A 22,625-nucleotide genomic window follows, 5' to 3' on the forward strand; every position below is an offset into this window, starting at 1 on the left:
ATGACCGAGAAAGTCCCCTTAATATGAAGTTGTCCGATATTCCATTACGGCTTTTTAATTTTGTAATTACCTTCTCAATGAACAAACAAAACCAGTTAGGCTATATATCAAATAACTGTATATATCGTATATATCTTTTTTTTAATCAAGAGTACATTTTAAAGCCTGCCTAGAAGTATTTCCTTGATATGAAAGTTCTGGTATAACTTTTGGGCATTATGCATTTGTTTGTCTAAATCGGCCATACTCGTAATATTGCTGTTCAATTACGTGTTCCCCATTTGGTCCGTTACGAAATAATCTATGAAACGGACTGACTTGAATGAAGCAAAGCAAGCCAAGATCAACTTGGAAAAAGTCAGTTGAAATCAAATTCAGCACCAAGGGCAGCTCCTATAAGGCCAATCAAACATACGGTTCCGTACAATCGCTGATGCAATTACTCTGGCTTTCCAATCGTATTTCTCTAGATTTCTATTCAAAGTTAAAACATAATCATATTAGGCTCCAACGAACGCAACTTTTGCGATAGGAAACGTCTTTCTAAAACATTATTATTTCACGACCAATCCACCCATGTCGCCGTCACACCGTCGAGTCATTGGTGAACGGGAGCTCATGACTCAGCGACACGCCTTTATCAGCTCCTATCAGAGAATCTTCTTACTTTTCTTGGGATAAGCAACGAGGCAGCCATTGGTTCACTGAAATCATACAACAGCTGTGTCTCAGTCATTCTCGTGACACATTTTTGAATGTACATGACTCCACTGCTCTATGTAGGCCTAATGCGAAAGATATGACATTTTAATGAAGACAAGTTGGTGATGCAACGTGAAATTGCTCTTTTGGGTGCCTCTGTCCTTTCCCATACAGTAGCTTCTGGCTTATAATCACCAGTCCAGCTCATCTACCACACAGCATCCTTGCTTTGTCCTTGGGATGACCTTAATGAGGCAGAGTGTATGTCTGACTAAAGCTTAATCTATAGGCAAAAAAAAGAAGAAAAAAGTAATTGTGTGTGTGTGTGTGTGTGTGTGTGTGTGTGTGTGTGTGTGTGTGTGTGTGTGTGTGTGTGTGTGTGTGTGTGTGTGTGTGTGTGTGTGTGTGTGTGTGTGTGTGTGTGTGTGTGTGTGTGTGTGTGTGTGTGTGTGTGTGTGTGACCTACAAAACTACATATGAGAACAGTTGCCACAAATAAAGCAATACCAGTATATCTGTGTGTGATAATGCATAGCAGACTGACTGCCCTTCACCCGACGAGGCATTCTTTGTGCAGTCTTCAGATTCAGTGATTTAGTGTTACATGTACTGCTTTTCAGTTGCGGATTCTCCCAACATTACTGAGTGATCCTATATGTATTTGTGTCAGTATGTGTTTGTGTGTATTTGTACCTGCGTGCCTTTCACACGTTCTTTCTCTCAGTTTATTCCTCTGGCAGTTACTTCATTCATTCAGCTCATTCATGGGCCTGCTTTGCTCTGCTCGCCTGTCTGTTTCGTCCCGCCTCGTCTCCTGCTCTAAACCTCTCCCTCTCTCCCTGCACCACCACCAGGTTTTACTGGGACTTCACCATGCTGCTGTTCATGGTGGGCAACCTAATCATCATCCCCGTGGGCATCACCTTCTTCAAGGACGAGACCACCACGCCCTGGATCATCTTCAACGTGGTCTCCGACACCTTCTTCCTCATGGACCTGGTGCTCAACTTCAGGACGGGCATCGTGTTCGAGGACAACACCGAGATCATCCTGGACCCCAAGAAGATCAAGACCAAGTACCTGAAGACCTGGTTCGTGGTGGACTTTGTCTCCTCCATCCCCGTGGATTATATCTTTCTCATCGTGGAGAAAGGGATCGACTCGGAGGTGTACAAGACGGCCCGGGCACTCCGGATCGTGCGCTTCACGAAGATCCTCAGCCTGCTGCGCCTGCTGCGGTTGTCCCGTCTCATCCGCTACATCCACCAGTGGGAGGAGGTAGGTTCAGGCTTGTTTTTGAACACTTCGTTGCTGTCGGGCAGACACCTCTTATCTCCATATTCTAACTTTTTGTGTTGTTTTGTAAATGAACACCCTACTTGATCATAATACAGTGTCACACAAAAGCATCAAAAGTAGCAGATCCACATTTGAGCTTGTAGATCTGCTACTTTTGCTGTTTTTGAATTTATCCTGAAAAGTAACAGTTTTGGACATATGAGGTTTCCACCCGACAGAGACGATTTACTATCCAGATGGCAGGGAATGGTTTGAGTGCTTCAGTAAGGAGGCAGGCTGGATTGGTATTGATGCAATGCTGATGATGACATTGAAGAAGCTGTGTGGTAGATTGGCAGTCCATTGTCTTACAGAAGGAGGATGTAAGCAAGGTAATATGGACTTAGAACTTAAATACAAACTACAATGAGTGCAACGCAGACATGTCATCCGCTAGTACAGGGACACATGCAAGATTTGCGCCTCCTACTGTGTGTGTGTGTGTGTGTGTGTGTGTGTGTGTGTGTGTGTGTGTGTGTGTGTGTGTGTGTGTGTGTGTGTGTGTGTGTGTGTGTGTGTGTGTGTGTGTGTGTGTGTGTGTGTGTGTGTGTGTGTGTGTGTGTGTGTGTGTGTGTGCGCGCGCACGTGCGTGCACGTTTGGCCATGTTTGGGGGGAGGGAAGCTGGGTGGGGTGGGTGATCTTTGTTGCTGCACATACTCCAAAAGGCTGTAGCGGTTCTGTCAGCAGGGAGTGTTGAACGGGAGGAGTGGGGCAGAAGCCGCTACATCCTCCCAGTGGGGGTTCCTCACTGGCAGGTGAGCCAGTGTACTAGGGTACAGTACAGCAGCATTGGCAACACAGATATGTGTGGGGACTCGGGAGGAATTAATTGGCATAGCAACTCAATTTATGTGAATAAATTATGTACAGTAAGTTTCCACTTTGTCAAGTTGTGCAGTCAAGCAGCATGCCAGCATCAAGGTAAAACTACTTCAAATCCTGACATCACAGCCTTGAATATGGGAAATCTGGGGGGGGGGGGATTTTTCTGTTCAAACACAAGTTCCAAAAGGTATATAACATGTTTAATGTTTATGAGAATGCCACATTATAACATAGACAACAGATCATTCAAAATGTCCAGCATTTATAATAATGACCTATCTTTAATGTCAATAAATAATATTGACCCACACCGCAGCATTCTCAAAGGCATGCACAGATTGCAAGAAAGCCCACAAGTCCATAGTGTTCATTTAACTTTGAGAGTGTGCAAATGTAACATCCATGCCAGCAGTCGCATTTGTACACTTTCTGAGTGAAATTTGCACTGAGGATTTTACTGTATGTAGGGCCTGTTTATACAGCATACCAGTGAAGGGCCTTAGCATCTATCTGAGGCACTTAATCACATTCTCGTCCTCCATTCTTGCTGCCAAAGATCAGAGCTCATTGTATAATGATAATGTTTTTCGTCTACGGTCTGAATGTTGATGCTGTTGTACTAATTAAAGCTTCAGTCTTGATTATGTGAACAAGATGCTATACAGTATGCTGACAAGCTCTGACTTTGGTCCCTAAACAGTAACAAGATTGGATTATAGTCAGGGTTCTATTTGTAAAAGAAAACAGATGGGGGGGGGGGGGGGGGGGGCGCATTTTCTTAACCATTTAAACCCTATTCTAAACCCTATATTCGTATGACAAATAGCCGATGTACAAGATCACAACACGTTTTTTTAAGACAAATTAAACAAAATGGACACATTTTGCACAACATAGGGATGCCAGGGTTAATGTGTTAACATTTCAGACAGTTTTCATTTCTCAAAAGGAAATGCATGTATCTAATTAAGTCTGACCAGAAGCCGGGATAAAACCCCCACCGGTGATTAAAAATGAATGACCGGTGGAGGGTTATCAAAAGCATGGATTAATTATTCTGGGGGGGGGGGGGGGACTTCCCTGGTTGTGTTCAGAGCTCAGTAAGAAAATATTTGACTTTAGGGAATTAAGGGAATTAATTATAAAACCATGTTACAGAACACTTCCAATTAAACATCACAACAATTTGATTTCAACATCATGTATTGATATAATGTTTGTGCTGTACTTGTGGGCTTTCATACATTCCATTTTTTCAGTGTTGCAATTTCAGTTTTAATGTACGACATTATCCAATGAAAGAGAGGGGAATGTTCTTGTATTGGGAATGAGCACTAGTGGTCATTATCTTTCCCTGCTAAAGTTACCTCGTAATCAGTTCCACAATTCTGAAATTGTAATGCCTAATTTGCTACTCCCTTGTATGACGGTGAAAATACCAGAGCAGGCAACGTGATATGATGCGTTCAGAGGTTGTAGATCAGCTATTTTTGGCACAAGACAACGTTGTACAACTCTGAGTATAATAAGTTTAATGGATGACTGTTTGAACCAGGAACACAGGTTCAAATTACACATCGGAAACATAGAACCATTATCGGCCATCATCTGCCCCAAGGTTACATAAAACAATATCCTGTTACACAAGGAAGTCACCAGTCGCTTCTTTTCACCTGACAGTGATGAATTTCACCGGGATGGCCTAACTGTGTTCCTCCCCATGCAGAGGAACACCCTATCCCTCCCAGTTCCGCGCCCTGCTGAGCAGGAGCCCGATCGACTTGTAGGAATCACTAGTGCAGCGACAGAGATTTCCCCCCTGCCAGCTTCCCACCCACAAACAACACGGCCATTTGGTTTTATTGGAACGCCTGGCCAAGCTGCGGGCACCATGGAGGAATTGAATCCCAGTCGCACTTTCTATGGTAGTGGGCAGGTGCAGGGCTGACTGTATGGTGGAGATGGTTTTTGGCGTCACATGTGCGAACAGAGCCACTCTGACCAGTGTTGTTAAAGTTTTTAAATAGACATTTTCAGTTTCTTTCAGTTAGGTTTATAAGTGCATGCATAAGTAGTTGCACTAACAGTTTTGTTTCTAATTGACTCATTTTAGTTTTGTTTTGATTTAGTTTTTTACGCACGCACACACACACACACACACACACACACACCGCCCCCCTTCGTCTTTGGACCACTGCACTACTGGGGCGGCAGTGGCTCAGGGGTAGACTGGCCGGGTAGAGTGAACTGGAAACCGCAAGGTTCCCAGTTCGATCCCGGGCTGGGGGGCTCCCCCAGAGTTAGTGTCGAAGTGTCCTTGAGCAAGACGCTGAACCCCTAATTGCTCCCGATGAGCAGGTTGGTGCCTTGCATGGTTTCCTCCGCCATCGGTGTATGAATGTGTGTGTTAATGGGTGAATGTAATGCACAATCTATGTAAAGCGCTTTGGATAAAGCGCTATATAAATGCACCATTTACCACTGCCCCTGTCTCACCCAGATGACCCTATGATTCAAAAGTGTGTGTTAATTTGCTCCGATGAAAATAACAACTCTGCGTTCTTAATTGCAGAGTGGTAATTTGAACTTGATAAAACCCATAATTAGTTATTCAACCACATGCTGCATGAGTGCTGCTCTGCCACCTTTCAGCTCTGCTCACCTCTTCTATACTCTGATCAGCATATAGCTCATTTATACTTTTTCTTGTCGCTCCACAGAAATCTATTTTCACCTGAAGAAACTGTCAACGAAGTATGCTTTAGCTCAGCTCACCACAATTCAAATGTGGTTGGCTGTGTTCTGCCCTGCCCCGCTCAGCTCAGCTCGGCTCGGCTCAGCTTAGCTCAGCTCAGCTCAGGACGGGATTTCTTGAAAGATGATCATGTTACTAAGATGATTTCGTCCCTGTTTAACTCAGCTGTAGTCCAGTCAAGAATGGGAGATTTGCTCCCCCCCCCCTGCTAAGTCAAAATCCATATAGAATGAGGAATCAGCAGGGCAACTGTATTTTTAGCTCCACTGTCATCATATTTGTTATCGTTTTTGTACAGACGGTTTGTGTGAGCGTGTGAGTACGTGTGCATGGACAGAGGAAGCATGTATCATGCGTCTCCACATGCTGATATGTAGTGGATGCTTTTTTAGTGTGTGTGTGTGTGTGTGTGTGTGTGTGTGTGTGTGTGTGTGTGTGTGTGTGTGTGTGTGTGTGTGTGTGTGTGTGTGTGTGTGTGTGTGAGAGTGTGTGTGTGTGGGGAGATGCGTCGTTCCATGCCTCATCTGCTGCAGCAACATCCCATATCTCATCAGGGCCTGTAGTGTAAAAGAAAAGTGGACCCACTTTATCTGTGTTTTCTAGTCTATGAGTTCTGGACAAAGCCACATACCGTGACCCACATTGGGGCATGACAGTGACACATGCCCCAGTGCTATCGTGGTGTCTTGGGGAACATTAGTTCTACAGGCTCATTAATCATGGTGTTAATGGTTCCTAATCACAGGGCAGGGTGTCATGGCTCGTTTCCTCCTTTCCCGCCTGAGTTACCTGAGACCATATCGCTTACAGTGGTGAACAGTAACAAAGTATAATTACTTGAGGTTAGTGTGAGGTAGGGTTAGCAAGGACGTGCAGACAATGTTAGAGGGGCAGGGCCTAACATCTCTAAAAAGGCTCTTTTGGACGTCATTTTGTTTCACATTTCTAGCTATCTACAAGCGTGGCTATATTCGGTGCCCGACACCGCACTCAACTAAGTATAATCAAGCCTTTACTGGAGATGCGGTGTACGGCATGGATTTCTACACAGAGGGCAATTCCTTCTGCATAAAATGCTGCATTCAATTTCAAGAGTTTGGAAATGCATTGTCTTGAATGTTGCCTGTACGGCATGGAAAGGGGGCATTTGCATTTCTCTCACCATAGTAAATGCTGAATTCATGGTCTGGAAAGGGCACTTTTTGCAGACAGGTACAGTAAAAGGGCAGGGGCTCAAGCTCCCTTTGATGTTTACAGTATGTGTGCTTGTGCCTGAGGGTTAGGATAGGGTTAGTTATAATGCGCGCGCATCGAATGAATGGTACTTCGGAATAATGGACTGCGGACCAATGGCATGGCGCCACTGTCTTCCGCCCTCTCTCACACATGCATTGCCTTACCTCTCTCCACATGTTGGTCAGATTGCTGCATGTCATTCAAATTTCTGTTTGTATCACATCAATCAAATGTTGGGATTTGATATGGTGTAGTGGGGTTTTCTTCTCGCTGGCTCACAGTCTTTTTTTTTAGAGACGTAAACTTGTGCTGTGATAACAATGACAATACGGCTACACAATTTGACTGTCAATTCTACATGAAACTGAACAGTAATGGTATGAAGGATGAAATAACTATATGTGAAAGGTGGCAGACCATGCCAGCATAGTGTCAGGAATGAGACGTCAGACCTGTGTGCGCACATGACAAACAACATCAAATGCTGTTTGTCATGCTTGTCATGCTGTTTGTGTGTGTGTGTGTGTGTGTGTGTGTGACTGTGTGTGTGTATGCAAGCACACACACACACACACACACACACACACACACACACACACACACACACACACACAGACACAGACACAGACACAGACACACTCACACTCACACTCACACTCACACTCACACTCACACTCACACTCACACTCACACTCACACTCACACTCACACTCACACTCGCAAGAGACAAGAGGCAATGGAGAGACAAGGCAGCTCAGGATTAACCATTTATTAACCATTTACCATTTATTGCAATGATATTGCATTCATTTTGGCGGTGTGACTCTGATCATGTGATATTACAGATTACCTGCGCAAGCATGACACAGATCTCAAGTGTAGGTGTTAAGCGACGTGCGCGTGACGTCATTAAAATAGAGTGCAACCACGTTCCAATTCAGCAATGCAACACTGCAGCTAAGCACGTAGAATGAACAGTGAACAGAGGGCTGCTTAAATGAACCGCCTGAGATGCATTGTGGGTATGAGGGCGTGTGTGAGTTAACTTGTAGCGAATGAGAATGAAGAGAGGTTGAATGTAGAGAGACAGACTGATTTGTAGGTGTATGTATTAATTAACTTGTTAGCGAATGAATGTGGGGGGTCCGGGGCGTGAGCTAGTACGAAAACCTCCTGCTTTCCATGCATAGATATTTCAAGATTTTTAGAAGGTTATTTCAAGATTTTTAGAAGGTTTAGGCAACTATATGGCCCAGTCAGTTTCACAGCCCAGCTGCCCTTGACATTTTGCGTTATCAGAAATTGTATTCTGATAGCATTTGAGCTGAGAAATAGGCCATGCAGTTGCTCAATATTGATTCATTTCACACTTACAACAGCTAGTTTAAAAGTTTGTTAACAGATATAATCGGGAGCGTGAATACATTTCTAGATGTGGACATTGTCGACTCAATGTAAAGTCTCATTTACTTTCATGGATAGGTACTGTGTGCAATTTTGAAATAGATTAGATTACTACTGATTCCAACCCTGTTGGTATGCAACTCGTCTCATTTGCTCTCATTTTCAAGTACTACTGTATGTGCAATTTTGAAAACGATTATATTCTGATTAGCTCAGTGGCCTTGTGGTTAGAGGGTCCTCCCTGAGACTGGGAGGCTGGGGTTCAATCCTCGGCCACGATAACTCTCTGCTTGCACTCACCAACATCAAGAGTTCGATTGGGGGTCCCTGAGATATGCTGGCGTCATGTCCAGGGGATGTACTTGTACATCAAGCTGTGTCATGTTACAGACACATAAGATAGTCTTCTGACCTATGGTCCACATGGCTCGGGAAATGTTGGTTCCCAAAGCTACTTACCTACTACCCTATCAGTATGCAACTTAGACAGCCACGGCACTGAGCTGACAGCACGGCTGTCGCACAGGGATCAAGCCCACTTCTGTCGCCGTGCTTGCCTTGTTTTTAAATGATGTAAAATGACACCAGAATCAAAATGCTAGAATTTGTGTGTGTGTGTGTGTGTGTGTGTGTGTGTGTGTGTGTGTGTGTGTGTGTGTGTGTGTGTGTGTGTGTGTGTGTGTGTGTGTGTGTGTGTGTGTGTGTGTGTGTGTGTGTGTGTGTGTGTGTGTGTGTGTGTGTGTGTGTGTGTGTGTGTGTGTGTGTGTGTGAGTGAATTGTTAGATATCTTGTGTGCAATCGGAAATCTTGGCCTAAGGGTGGTGCTATAGAGAAAAGGCTACCGAGTCACAAAAATGTATAGGGTTCATCGTTCAGTGGGCATTAATGCATATAGCAAGTTTCATGGCAGTATGCCCATTAGATTGTGAGATATCTTGCATTCATGTGTAAAATTTGGTCTAAGCTAAGTGGTAGAGCAGGGGTGTCAAACTCAATTTGGTGTCCGGGCAAGATTGGTCAAATTGTGACTTGAGGTGGGCAGGAACCAGTTGCGGACACACATGCGCGCTCACGCATTCAGTTATACAGCATTGTTTTTCAATCTGTTGTCTGAACTTGTCTCAGAAAACAAACAATGCAATTTGTAACAATAATAATAATTATAATAATTATAATTATTATTATAAACCATTTTAAGTAGAATAATTCAATGTGAAGTTAAACAATACCTGGTAATTTGTGTGGGTTGTTAAATAATTACATTTATAGAACAGTGGTGTAAAGTAACTAATTACATTTACTCAAGTACTGTACCTAAGTAAAGATTTGAAGTAGTTTTACTTTATTAGAGTATTTCCAATTTCCAGAACTTTTACTTCTACTCCACTACATCTCAGTCACTGCTATAACTACAGTATATCATTTAAAAAAAAAATTATGTGTGTTCTCTTCTCCTCAGCTTTCAGGTAATGGTAAATAGCTGTTCACCTGTGGCTCTTTTTATGCGGTATTTGACGACGTAGAAGAGGACACCTTATGTTAATTTACATGGCTATGGCTTCAATTGCTTGCCTATTGTTCTTTACAGAAGGAGTTTCACTGCAGCAAGTGGGGAGGGGGGAGCGTTCTCATGTCTCATATATATATATATATATATATATAATATATAGACATAAAAAAGTTAGAGAACCACATTATAGCAACATAAGTGTTTCAGAAAACTGTTAGCATTTAGGAGACATTTGTAAAGATTTCCATGATTTTTCAAAAATAGCAGATCTACAAGCAGATCCACAATAGCAGATCTACTTTATATCTGCTATTTTTGAATAGCCAAATAAATCTTAAAATTACAGAGATGCTTTCCCCAGATAGAATGTTAAATACACTCTGAGTTCAAATAACACTGAGGATTTCACTGGGCAAGCTCCTGAGAAATAAAAGAAGCAGCTTTGATACATTTATTTTTTAACACATATATGATTAATGCTTCTAACTACCTATTTTATATATATATATATATATATATATATAATATAGACATAAAAAAGTTAGAAAACCACATTATAGCAACATAAGTGTTTCAGAAAACTGTTAGCATTTAGGAGACATTTGTAAAGATTTCCATGATTTTTCAAAAATAGCAGATCTACAAGCTCACAGTGCAGCACTCAGTGCAGCACTATGAGCTTGTAGATCTGCTATTTTTGAATAGCCAAATAAATCTTAAAATGACACAGATGCTTTCCCCAGATAGAATGTTAAATCCACTCCGAGTTCAATTAACACTGAGGATTTCACTGGGCAAGCTCCTGAGAAATAAAAGAAGCAGCTTTGATAGATTTATTTTTAACACATCTAAGTCACTTGCTGCTTCAGAGAGAGAGAGAGAGAGAGAGAGAGAGAGAGAGAGAGAGAGAGAGAGAGAGTCTGACTCCTGTGTGAGGATCAAAGAGTATAGCCATTACTACTCGACTAGTAGTTGAATAGACTCTTAACGAGCCAATCAGCCACAACATTCCACAGCTGGGGAGAGACAATGCGGGCCATCAAAGGTACTTGCTGCAGCCAAGTAGCAGCGAGTGGCAGAGTGGGGGAGATCTGCTTGGACGCTCAGCAAGGCAATGTAAACTCCGACTCTATGTCTGTTAGATGTAGTATCAATTTACTATTTTTAAAAGTATTTCCTGGGCCGCCAGGGACCTTTCCGTGGGCCGCAAAACGCCCGCGGGCCGCGAGTTTGACACCGCTGTGGTAGAGTGAAAGTCACCAAAATTAGTAGGAGTCATCCTACAGGCAGTATAAACATAAGCAGCAATCCAGACAGTAGTTTTTGAGATAACTGGTTTGGGACCAAAGTGGTCAACAGAGCAACGCCCCAAAAGGCATATTTTTGACTTTTTGGGAACATTTTGACCAAATGTCAACATGTGACGTGAAGAGGGGGACAAAAAAGTCACAATATGACTTTTGGGGAATATATGATTTACGATTCTGTGCCTATCGGGACATAACTCGGACGCCGCTGAGTCGGCTCAAGCGACTCGCTCGTCTAAGCTCGCTCGCGAGTGCCTCCCGTGGCTCAAGTGCGCTTGAGGCGCCGCGCCTCCGACGTTTTAACCGTTTTTTTGTCGGACCGTCAAAAACGCTGAGAACTGCGTAGAAGGTCAAAATAATTGGCTACTCTAAAAAAAAAGAACTCTGAGAACTGGACTTTTACGTTGCTGTAATGCGGAAGCGTTTGGTCACTAAGTCACAATATGCCTTTTGGGGAGTGAGACAGGTTGGACAGAGTGATGGAGGACTAACATAGCCTGCAGCTAGCAAGACTAAAAATCCAAATAAGAATCTGCCCTTTCTGTACTCTTAAACACATTTGCATGTGTGCAAATATGTGCACGCACGCACGCGCACGCGCACACTGACGCGCGCGCACACACACACACACACACACACACACACACACACACACACACACACACACACACACACACACACACACACACACACACACACACACACACACACACACACATAATTCCCAAGTGGGGCATGTTTGGGGTTGTTTATGTTTTGGATAAATGATGAAAGAAGGTACGCAGTGTAGCTCCCCTAAGTGTAATTTATTGGCCCATCCACAAGTTTTAGGTAACAAATTGTCCCTAGGTTTCTAATACACACAGTGTGCTGACATAGTCTGGCAAGTGGCCAGAACAGAAAAGCCACAGTGAGGGCAGTGTTTACAAGGCCGTGACCACAGCACCATGTCCCTGAGCTCTATACCAATAAGCTTTCTCACCAGGCGACAGGCCTGCTGAGGTTAGGCAGAGAGAGACACATTGCTTTATTTGCAAAGCTGCCAACAGCGAAAGCGGTCACGTCATTCACATTCTGTCAGGCAAAACCTATTCTGTATGAGATTTTAATGGGAATGAATGGACTCAATTATTGGTCTTCTTTTTTATTATTTACACCACTGGACCACTGTAGAATCTCAACCTGTCAATACAGAGACATTAACAACAATAAAATGTGTATTACTATTTGTTTAAGTTTTAGGAGGAGATACACTGCTGACATTGCAGACAGTGTTTGGAGGCCCTGGGAGCAGGAATATTAAAATACACTCTGAACTTGGACTGACATGTAAAACAGGACTACGATTCTAAGCTCTCGAGCAGCGGTTCTCAACCTGTGGGTCGGGACCCCCTGGGAAGTCCCCACATGATTTTTTGGGGGGTCCCCAGATGACAGCGAACTGACAATTTAAGGACGTTTTAGACCTTTTCATGCGTAAAAAAAAAAGAAAAAAGACCATTGCTGCATCAAAAGTAATCAACAAACTAAACTGGCCAAATTGTCAAATAATATAAGAAAGAGGCAAAACAATTTTAAATGGCCGATCTACAAGCTCACAACGCCTCGCAACTTATTTTCGCAATATGTAATGCCTCAAACAAAATGTAATGCCTCAACTACAATTCCAAGTGCTAGTCAGGCCTTTTCTGCCTTTATTAGATAGTATACAGTAGTCTGACAGGACAGGATTCGAACCTGCGACACGCTGTCAGGCTGCATCAGCAGCCTAGGCGTCTGGACCGCTATGCCAGCCGACCGGGCCAGATTTTTCACATTTTGACATCAGCATGTGTATTTAGACCGAAGATTTAAAGTCTACATGCAATGTACACGCTGTGGGAAGTGAGGAGATCAGTGGGTGAGCTGTCATGGGGTTGATGGAGTGTCTAACATCTCATCATCTATAATACTCATAACCAACTCCTTCTCATTAATTAGCCATTAGTATGTAAGGCCAGCTGCATGTAAGTTTGACATGATGTATCAAAGCGATGATGATCAAATATAGCTTGTCCAACATGTTTAAACTTTTTTTTCTTTCTCATCAAATAAAAAACGATCAAATACCAGCTCAGTGGCCTTGTGGTTAGAATGTCCACCCTGAGAGTGGGAGGTCAGGGTTCGATCCCTGGCCAGTTATACCAAAGACAATAAAAATGGGGCCCAATGCCTCCCTGCTTGGCACTCAATATCAAGGTTGGATTGGGGGTAAGTCCTTGTGACATAATAGCGTCATGTCCAGGGGGGTGTACTTGTACATCAAGCTGCCTCACGCTACAAAAACAGGAGATAGACTCCTGCCCTATGGACCACAAGGCTTGGCAAGGCTTACTTATCAGCGTCGCCATGTCTGCTTATTATAAGCGACTTTGGGCTGTTTTTTTTTATAAAGTCGCTTGTAAATATTGGTAGTTGCGGGGTTTTTTTTTTTTTGGGCTTGTTTCTAAAGTGTAGTTGCTTGTTTGGGCTTGCGTCCTAATGTTGTTTAAACCAGTGGTTCTCAAACATTGTCATGTTAAGGACCCCCAAATTAATAAGTATTGTCCACGGACCCCCATCTAAAAGTATTTAGATACTGTACCAGATTTCTGTTGTTAAAATGTTTTAAAAAGTATTCAAAATGTTTAACTTTTTTTCAAGATAGAAACAAATAAATAGCAGATCTACAAGCTCACAACGCGTCGCATCGCGACACGTTGTGAGCTATTTTCAAATACCCGATGCTCATGTGGCCTAGTCACTTCTTTTGGGCTTGTTTTCACAGACCTAGTTGCTTATTTCTCTTGCAAAATCTGTTACTTATTACTCATCAAAAAAAAAGAGTCCAATCTGAAGAGTCGGAACAGCAAAGCATGGTGATATGTCGGCACCATAATTGTACAATGTCCTCTCCGGCTCTCTTTTTCGACTGGGTATATTACCCTAGGGCCATGTTCACAGAATGACCTTTCACTATTCATTAGATATTATGGACTATACTATATGCATGAACACCCCTTCCATTTTACCAACCCTCCCTTTCCTCTTTCTGGCAGATCTTCCACATGACCTATGACCTGGCCAGTGCTGTGATGCGTATCTTTAACCTGATTGGTATGATGCTGCTGCTGTGTCACTGGGATGGCTGTCTCCAGTTCCTGGTTCCCATGCTGCAGGACTTTCCCTCCAACTGCTGGGTCTCCCTCAACAAGATGGTGGTGAGTTAGGTGTTCTAGGCTATGTGCTGTTTGTCGGTACGCCTATATCTATTTCAGGGGTCTTCAACGTTTTCAGGCCAAGGACGCCCTAGCTGAGAGAGAGATGAAGCAGGGACCCCCTCTATATTGTATACAATTGTGTTTCAGGTTAACTTTTTTTTTTTACTTGGTCTGCACTTTTTTCACTCTACACCAAACCTCTTTGCCGAAAATAGCCGATCTACAAGCTCACAACGCCTCGCGCTGCGAGGTGTTGTGAGCTTGTAGATCTGCTATTTTTTGGCTTAAGTTCTCCGAGTTCTCTCAGAATAGAGATGCAAGGGTTCAAGTGGTTAATGTAAAAAAAAAGATTTGGTGGCCCCCCTGTAGTAACTCTGAGGACCCCCTAGGGTTCACAGACCCCCTGTTGAAGACCCCTGGTCTATTGTGTATGTCTGTCAGCGTTAGGTCTGTGTGAACTGTGTTAACCCATTAAGACTTGAGGCTGATTCTACAAATGCCTTCTGAATCAGTAGTTCTCACACTTTCAAGATTTCAAAAATAGCAGATGTACAGGCTTGCAGTGCGGCACGAAGTGACGTGCTGTGAGCTTGCATATCTGCTATTTTTGAATAGCCAATGCAAAGATCTATACACTGTCACAGATTCTTTCCGGTTTTAACGGGTTAAGACTTGTTTGTCTCCTTATTAAAGGAGTAGTTCGCCCAAAAAAATTACTTTATTTCTATTCTTTACTCCCGTGATGTCTTGAATACAAGGAGACATTTTGTTTGTGTAACATTCCTTCACGGTGAATGAAGAATGCAAAAATGCAAAAATCTGTTCATAAAATCCAAAACAACGTTCATGTTCAACGTTCACATCCAAAGCCTCTTGTTTACCTTTCCAAAATATAACCATAGAAGAAGAAAATAAATTGTTGTTGTACTTCCGGTTCAAACCGTGACATGCACGAGCGAAGAAGGCACCTCAACGGGAGCTCATTCACACGCGCGTGAGTGCCCAGGCGTGTGCGTCATTTAAGACACTCAGACGCACGGGTGTACAAGAACCATGTCCAATCAATTTAGCACAAAGTTATTAATGAAATCCAACTCAAGCTCATTTGTGAGGCAGAGACGTGAATGCACGTGTGCACTGACACACAAACACACACTGCGTATGCACAGTTGCTAGGGCTTTCACAAACTAGTCAACTAGTATAACCACTAGTGGACCTTGTTGGTGCTAGTCGAATGGTTGAAAAAAAATGTAAAAAAATAAGACTTTTTTTTCTTTTTTTTTCTTATTGTTTTAATGCCATAGTAATGGCCCATTATTATTATCCTCCTGCCTTTATTTTCATCAAAAGGGGGTCAAAAGTATGCCCAATAATAGCCTATTATTGGGCAATAACCCCCTTTTGAAGATCCTTGGAGACGCTGCTGTGCTGCTTTGCCAGAAGCGCTTCCCTTAAAACGGCATAATAAAGGCAGGAGGATAATAACAATAGTAATGGCATTTTACATTTTTTAAATAATAGGTAAATATCGACTACCACTGGGTCAAATTAGTCGACCAGTAAAAATCTCTAGTCGTGAAAGCCCTAACGGTTGCACGCATGGAGGATCTGCTCCAATCAAGTTGCTTCTTGATGGACTCAGGAGAGCTGTCACAGCAGAAAAGTAGAAGTGAGAGAAGAACACTGAAGTTCCCACACTGTGCTTCTCTTCATTCCTCATTGGTTTTGTTCCTCAGCCATGATCCTTTCTCCCCTTTTGTTCCTTTTCTTCACTAATACTGTAGGTAGAAATAATATGTCTACCTATTAGCAGATGGCTGGATGACCTCCATCGGAGGTGTTTCATAATCCAAAATGTTTTCTGCCACCAAAGCAAAATCCCCTGCAGAGAGGATCCGGTGCAGAACTTTCTCTTTATGATAAGAAAAAATATATATATCTCATGAAGATTAAGAAAATTTTATGTACTATATAAATATACTGTATATGGTATGCAATGTTTGATAAATTAAGATAATTCAAAGAAAGCAGGTGAAACTCTATTGATCTACTAACAGGGCTGCAGAGGTCTAGAATTACTTGGGCTAGCCAGACATACAGTACACGCCCCATAATCAATCATTATCTGCAGGGACATAGCCTACCACAAGAGCAATATTAAACCTCTCTAGTTTGCTGAATCTCACTGCTACTCTGAGCTGTAGTAGATGAAGCTCTACTTTATTATTATTTTAGCTGCATTGGAACATACAGTATGAATTATGCTTCTCATAATTCAGCCGCCGGGATAATTCCTCCTTTGCGTTCTGTGTACTCACTCAGTTTTCACAGACTGTTCTGCAGCTGGTTGACGTTGCTATGGTTAAGACATTTTTCATGTGCGTACTTTTAAATATTCAGATGTCAGATGTGCACATTGGTGACATTTCTGCCCCAAGAGTTCATGGAAGGCACTCTGTGTGTGTGTGTGTGTGTGTGTGTGTGTGTGTGTGTGTGTGTGTGTGTGTGTGTGTGTGTGTGTGTGTGTGTGTGTGTGTGTGTGTGTGTGTGTGTGTGTGTGTGTGTGTGTGTGTGTGTGTGTGTGTGTGTGTGTGTGTGTGTGTGTGTGTGTGTGCGTGCGTGCGTGCGTGCGTGTGGGCGCTGGCCTCCAGGAACAGATGGAACTCACCATCTCTTTCACGTTCCCATTCTCTCTCTGCTACTCCACTACACATCATCACACCACATCAATATTCATGTTAGTATATAGTGACCATAATTTCAACACAGAAGCCTTTTTCCAAAACAGTTTAAATGTAATATAACCAAGTATTTCTACATCAAGACATGCATCTCTATCGGGCAGAGAATATATTTCTGGAACTGATGCTGTTGCGATGCTTGTAGATCTGCTATTTTCACAGAATGCTGCTGCTGCAGGCCCCTATGCTTTTCTCAGAGCTTAGTGCCACGAAGCCAGAGAACATACAGCCTGGGGTGGGCATGGCGGTGGGCATGTGTGTTTGTGTGTCCGTCCGTGCGTGCGTGCGTGCGTGCCTGTGTGTGTGTACTGCTGTCTACTGCACTCACAGAGTGATCAAGGTCAGCACTTCTCTTCAGAGGGGGTTTTAAATAAGAGACACAGCGTTAAATGATCCCATCCCCGTTAAATGTGCCACTGGAGACTACTTCACTAGGAGCAGATCCTCTTTGCTGTGGCTGCTGCTTGGCTGCACTGGGCATCTTACTGCAATCTGCCACCCTGGCTCTCTGCAGTATACTGTACATGCTGCCCATGCAGTGAAATCCACACTGTTAATTAAACTGTGAGATAGGAAAAATGAATTTGAGAACTAATTCATATGCAGATTTTTATTATTTTTTTAACTTAAGGAATAACAAACAAAGTTGCTTGTATGTATGCTTGCATTGTATGCTTACAATGTTATGGTGAATGGAAAGTTTTTACTACTGCTCAGGCTCACACATGTAATGTCTTAAATAAACACAACCACAGAGGAGGGAGGAGTGTGTCTCACTTATCTTGCATGCCCAGATTTTGCTATTCTAACTTAAGGTGAATATCGTATGTAAGCCAATAAAGATGAAGATGATTCATTCCAAAGTATTCATAGCCATTCCAGCACTGTGATTGCTACACATGCATTGTGAGGGCATCAGACTCACACATGTACTGCATGAGACTTTCAAATTGACATATACACATCATTGCTGTGTGTGGCTTGTGAGCTTTGCCTTTTGGTTCACTGTATGCACGTACTGTAACAGTGTGTCTCAGCTGTGATTGTCTCAGCTGTGGGAGCTGTGCTGTGTGTTTCGCTGTATGACAATAAATTATTCATAAAAGTATGTCAAATAATTATTCGAATAATTTCGGCTTCGCATGGACATGTTCAGTCAAAGTAACAGAGAACAGAGAAGCAGTCAGTCCATTTATTATTCACAATATGGAAAGGGGAAATAAGATCCAGTTTGCAGCATTTTATAACTCAATTGGGCCATTAATGGGCTATCCTTGTCTCTTTTATTCCTTGAGTTATTTTTATCCATTCTCCACATCTCCCAGTCTCTTACAATCCACCACAAGCATGTCTTATAAGTTGGTCTCTTGCGAGTTCCAGATTTGTGGATCCTGTGGGTTCCTGAACGTGCATCGTCTCTCTCGCTCATTCAGCCACATACCCCAAGATGGCCCTCCCTCACAAGTAACATTTTTTACTAATTATTCCTATGACCACCTAACTCCACAAGTTGGAGTTAGGTGGTTTGTCCGACAGTCTGAGGATCCAATGGAGTTAGGAGGTTTAGTCAGAAGCGCTTTTTTAATACTTTTCATTGGTTCAATATTTGTAAAACCCACACACAGACGTAAAGGGTGTTCAATAGCACGTTGAAAATTGTGTCTCTATCTATATCTCTATATCTATATTTTTGTCTCTATATTGAGAGATTGATGGATAGATGGAGTGAAGGATGGGAAGGGAGATATATTAGTGTGATAAAACCACATTTAAAGCCATTCCATTTCTCTGAAAGATTTTACCACCAGATCTCTGAATATATGAATATAGTGCAATTACGAAACTTACCAGAAATGTGAGGTTGAAGACAACATGCTTGTATGGTTATTTATATGGTATATGTGTGCATGTGTGCTTCTATGGGTATGTCTGCGTGGATGAGACTAGATTTATGGCTGGGTCTGAGAAGACCAAAGAAATGGCTATGGGCATGCCAAAATATTTGATGTAAAAATGTAGTCATATTGTGGAAGATGGTCATGGTCTTATGTACCTTTGAAGATAGGAGTTAACCACTTCAAGCTTGTAGATCTGCTATTTTCTGCAAAGGTTTTCCCAGAATACGAATGCTGGGGTTTAAGTGGTTAAGCGTGCACACCAGAGCAGACATCCCCCCAAACAACCCAATTCAACTGATACCTCAAACAACCCAGGACAGTGGTTCAATTCAATTCAATTTTATTAAAGTGTCAAATCACAACAAGTTGTCTCAAGACACTTTACATGTAGAGAAGAGACCCGACAATCCCACCCTGAACAAGCAATTTTTGCGACAGTGGCAACGAAAAACTCCCTAACTGGAAGAAACGTCAGGCAGACCCTAGGTTCTAGGGCGGCGGCCTTCTGCCTCGACCGTGTCGGGGGAAAGAGGAGAGAGAGAGAGATTGGTGGGCTGGGCATGGCGGTGGGGCACAAGTATTTGTCTGCCACAGCCTAAGACAAGCATTAGCTACAACTAGGCCTTGTACTTTAGCAAATATGACACCTCAGACTTCAGTAGCTGTGAATCCCTCAACTCGGCTGGCTGCAAGTGTTCCGAAAATCTCATCCGCCTCCTGTGGAAAACCACAAATCACCTAGCCTATATATGCCCTCATTTCCTCACATCTCCGCTACCCCTGTCACATCTGGAAAACACTCTGATGGTGGCGTGGCGTCTTGCATCACATGTGTGTGTACACACACACACACACACACACACACACACACACACACACACACACACACACACACACACACACACACACACACACACACACACACACACACATCCCTGCCCCCCCTCCAAAAGCTCCCGCATTTGAATCTCAAATGAAATGCAAATGGAGGTAGGCGAAATTCAAATCAGATATAGGCAGTTCATCAGGGACTGAGGAGAGTGCTCTGACCACAGGAGGATGAGAGGACACACACACACACACACACACACACACACACACACACACACACACACACACACACACACACACACACACACACACACACACACACACACATTCCACCTCAGCACATGACTGACACTCAAGAGCTGCATGAGGGGCCTAGACATACTGTAGTGAAGAACTTGAACACTGTGACTGAGTTTTCTGATTATTGTGGCTATGTGTTGGTGTGTGTTGTGTGTGTTGGTGTGTGTGTGTGTGTGTGCCAATCAGAGACAGACTGGAGCAGTCAGATCTCAGGGCTCTTCATTATTATCAACAAAGTTTCCTCCTCTTCCTCTACTCAGCCGAGACAAGACTACTAGGCTGCCGTGTGATGATGATTAGGCTCTTCACCGACCCTGCAACAATCACAGGAAACAAGACAGGCGCTCCATTGGGAATATGTTGCTCCGTAACCCTCTTATCCTCTCGCTGTTTCGCTCTCTGTCCCTCGCTGTCACTTTTTCTGTCTGCGCCTGTCAGTGTCACACTATGGCTTTTGAACTTCATTTCCATAACCCTGGCTTAGGTCATTTTAAAAAAATGATTGTGTTTTTGAAAGCGATGTGAAAGGAAAATTGGGCTATTAAAAGTGAGCTGCAACAGAGCCTTTCTCTTCCTTTATGACGCATTTTCTTAAAGAAATCATACCTGATCACATCTGTTTCCTTTCTCTCCTGACAACTTCATTTTTGCCAGACCCAGGGGGTCGGCCTACAGGAGGCTTTGTCTGTCGGTCGGTCGGTCTGTCCCTCTTTTCCTCCCCAGCCATTCAGGAACGCTTCAGATTTCAACCACCAGGTGCAACAGAGCAGTAACATGGCTTTTTTTGTAGTTCATTGCATTAAATTCATTTAAAACTTATTGCTGTTGTCCGCTGGATTACGTTTAGGCAATTGTGTCGTACTACATAACTTATTTCAGAGGTTTATTACTACACAAGCAGCATAGTAAATTACCTAAACTTATGAAATGCTGGATTCAAAGCCCTTCTGCCCATATTCTGGGCACTGACTGACAAGGGACAGGTGAATGTAATCAGAGTGGAAGGTTTGCTGGTCTAGCCTATACACAAATCTACAACCAAATTAGCCTGGTAAACCCCCCTCCCTCCGGAAATCTCATTTGCATTTGATTTCAGGAAGGAGTCTGGGTTTGCTCAGGGAGTAAAGCTGCCCGGTCCGCTGCGTGTTAGAACAAATCAGCGACTGCTAGGGGCGGGATCATCCAATCACCTGCCAAGTAGCTTGAAAAAATGAAAACGCCGTCTGTCATCGATTCTGCTTCAGGAGTCTCAGATGGAAGTAGGCTGTGAAACAAAATGTGTGTCGCAAGCTTCTTCCATTTGACGTAGTCAGGTTACAACCAAATACCCCTTTACACAAAATGCTACACACACACACAAAATGCCTAAAATGATTTATACTTTTAACTTATAAAGTGGTTTGTAGGTGTGTTGCCTACTAGGAATTTGTTCCTTCTGGGTCTGGCAGAACCAGGTCTCCTGGTCTTGTTAGTTTGTTCCTACCCTAATTTCTCACTCTTTTCTCCCTCCAGAACGACTCGTGGACTGAGCTGTACTCCTTTGCACTCTTCAAGGCCATGAGTCACATGCTGTGTATTGGCTACGGGCGGCAAGCCCCAGAGAGCATGTCTGACATCTGGCTCACCATGCTCAGTATGATCGTAGGGGCCACCTGCTACGCCATGTTCATCGGCCACGCCACCGCGCTCATCCAGTCCCTGGACTCTTCCAGGCGACAATACCAGGAAAAGGTAAGGCCAGAACAGTTATTTTTTTTTTTTACACTGTGCCTTAGACCAGTCGTTCAGGCCACGACCCCCCCCCCCCACACACACAAAAAAAAAAAAAAAAATCATGTGGTTCCCAAACCGACCCCCGGTTTGGGAACCACTGCCTTAAACCATAGCTACACCACAAAATCCCGAGTGTTCATTTAACTTTTTTGTACTGTGGACATGGGAATACAGAACAAGGTATCAATGTCAGCTACCATCAGCTAGGGTTGTCACACTACAGAAAACATGCACATGCATAGTAACACTACACTTTATGCCGCAGAGACGAAGATGGAAGGTCAACATTTGTGCTTTGTGAGATGCCATCATCAATGTCATGTAATTGAAGTGGTACCGTAGGGCTCTGCAAATACAGGAAAATAATAAACAGTTACTAAGAAGGACAAATTTCTCTTCCACTTGCTGATAAATGAAACAATCCACTTATATAAGGATGGTGTTACGACTGAACTAAATAATAACTTATGTATAGCAGCAGAGAGAGATATTACTGTATGTCTGTCTCTGCTGTCAGCAGACTGTAAATGGTTGTAAAATAATTGGAACTTTATAATGCTAAAAGATATACGGAGAAAGACATACTAGTGCTTCCTATGAGTTTGCTTTATACTTTGCTAGAGCCATCCAGGCTCTAGTACTTTCCTATGAGATGCCATAAAGACTACAGTTAATCTACATTAATTCCATATTAAATCTATATTAAGTGTAGACCACATCCTTGCCATCTACAGTGAGGTCGGGTTCTGTTAGCACATTCAAAT

At 43.0% G+C, this 22,625-nt stretch overlaps 1 protein-coding gene across 1 annotated transcript in view; it reads left to right on the plus strand.

The window, feature by feature from the left end:
- hcn2b (hyperpolarization activated cyclic nucleotide-gated potassium channel 2b) overlaps positions 1–22,625 on the plus strand; it is a 354,462-nt gene that overhangs the window by 290,534 nt on the left and 41,303 nt on the right. The window contains exons 3-5 of the mRNA XM_084066479.1: positions 1,557–1,980; positions 14,156–14,317; positions 21,601–21,819. Of these exons, the coding sequence (XP_083922605.1) occupies positions 1,557–1,980; positions 14,156–14,317; positions 21,601–21,819 (805 nt within the window). The remainder of the gene's footprint in view (positions 1–1,556; positions 1,981–14,155; positions 14,318–21,600; positions 21,820–22,625) is intronic.

This window comes from Gymnoscopelus microlampas, assembly GCF_963454915.1.
Source record: "Gymnoscopelus microlampas genome assembly, chromosome: 9".
Taxonomy (NCBI): domain Eukaryota; kingdom Metazoa; phylum Chordata; class Actinopteri; order Myctophiformes; family Myctophidae; genus Gymnoscopelus; species Gymnoscopelus microlampas.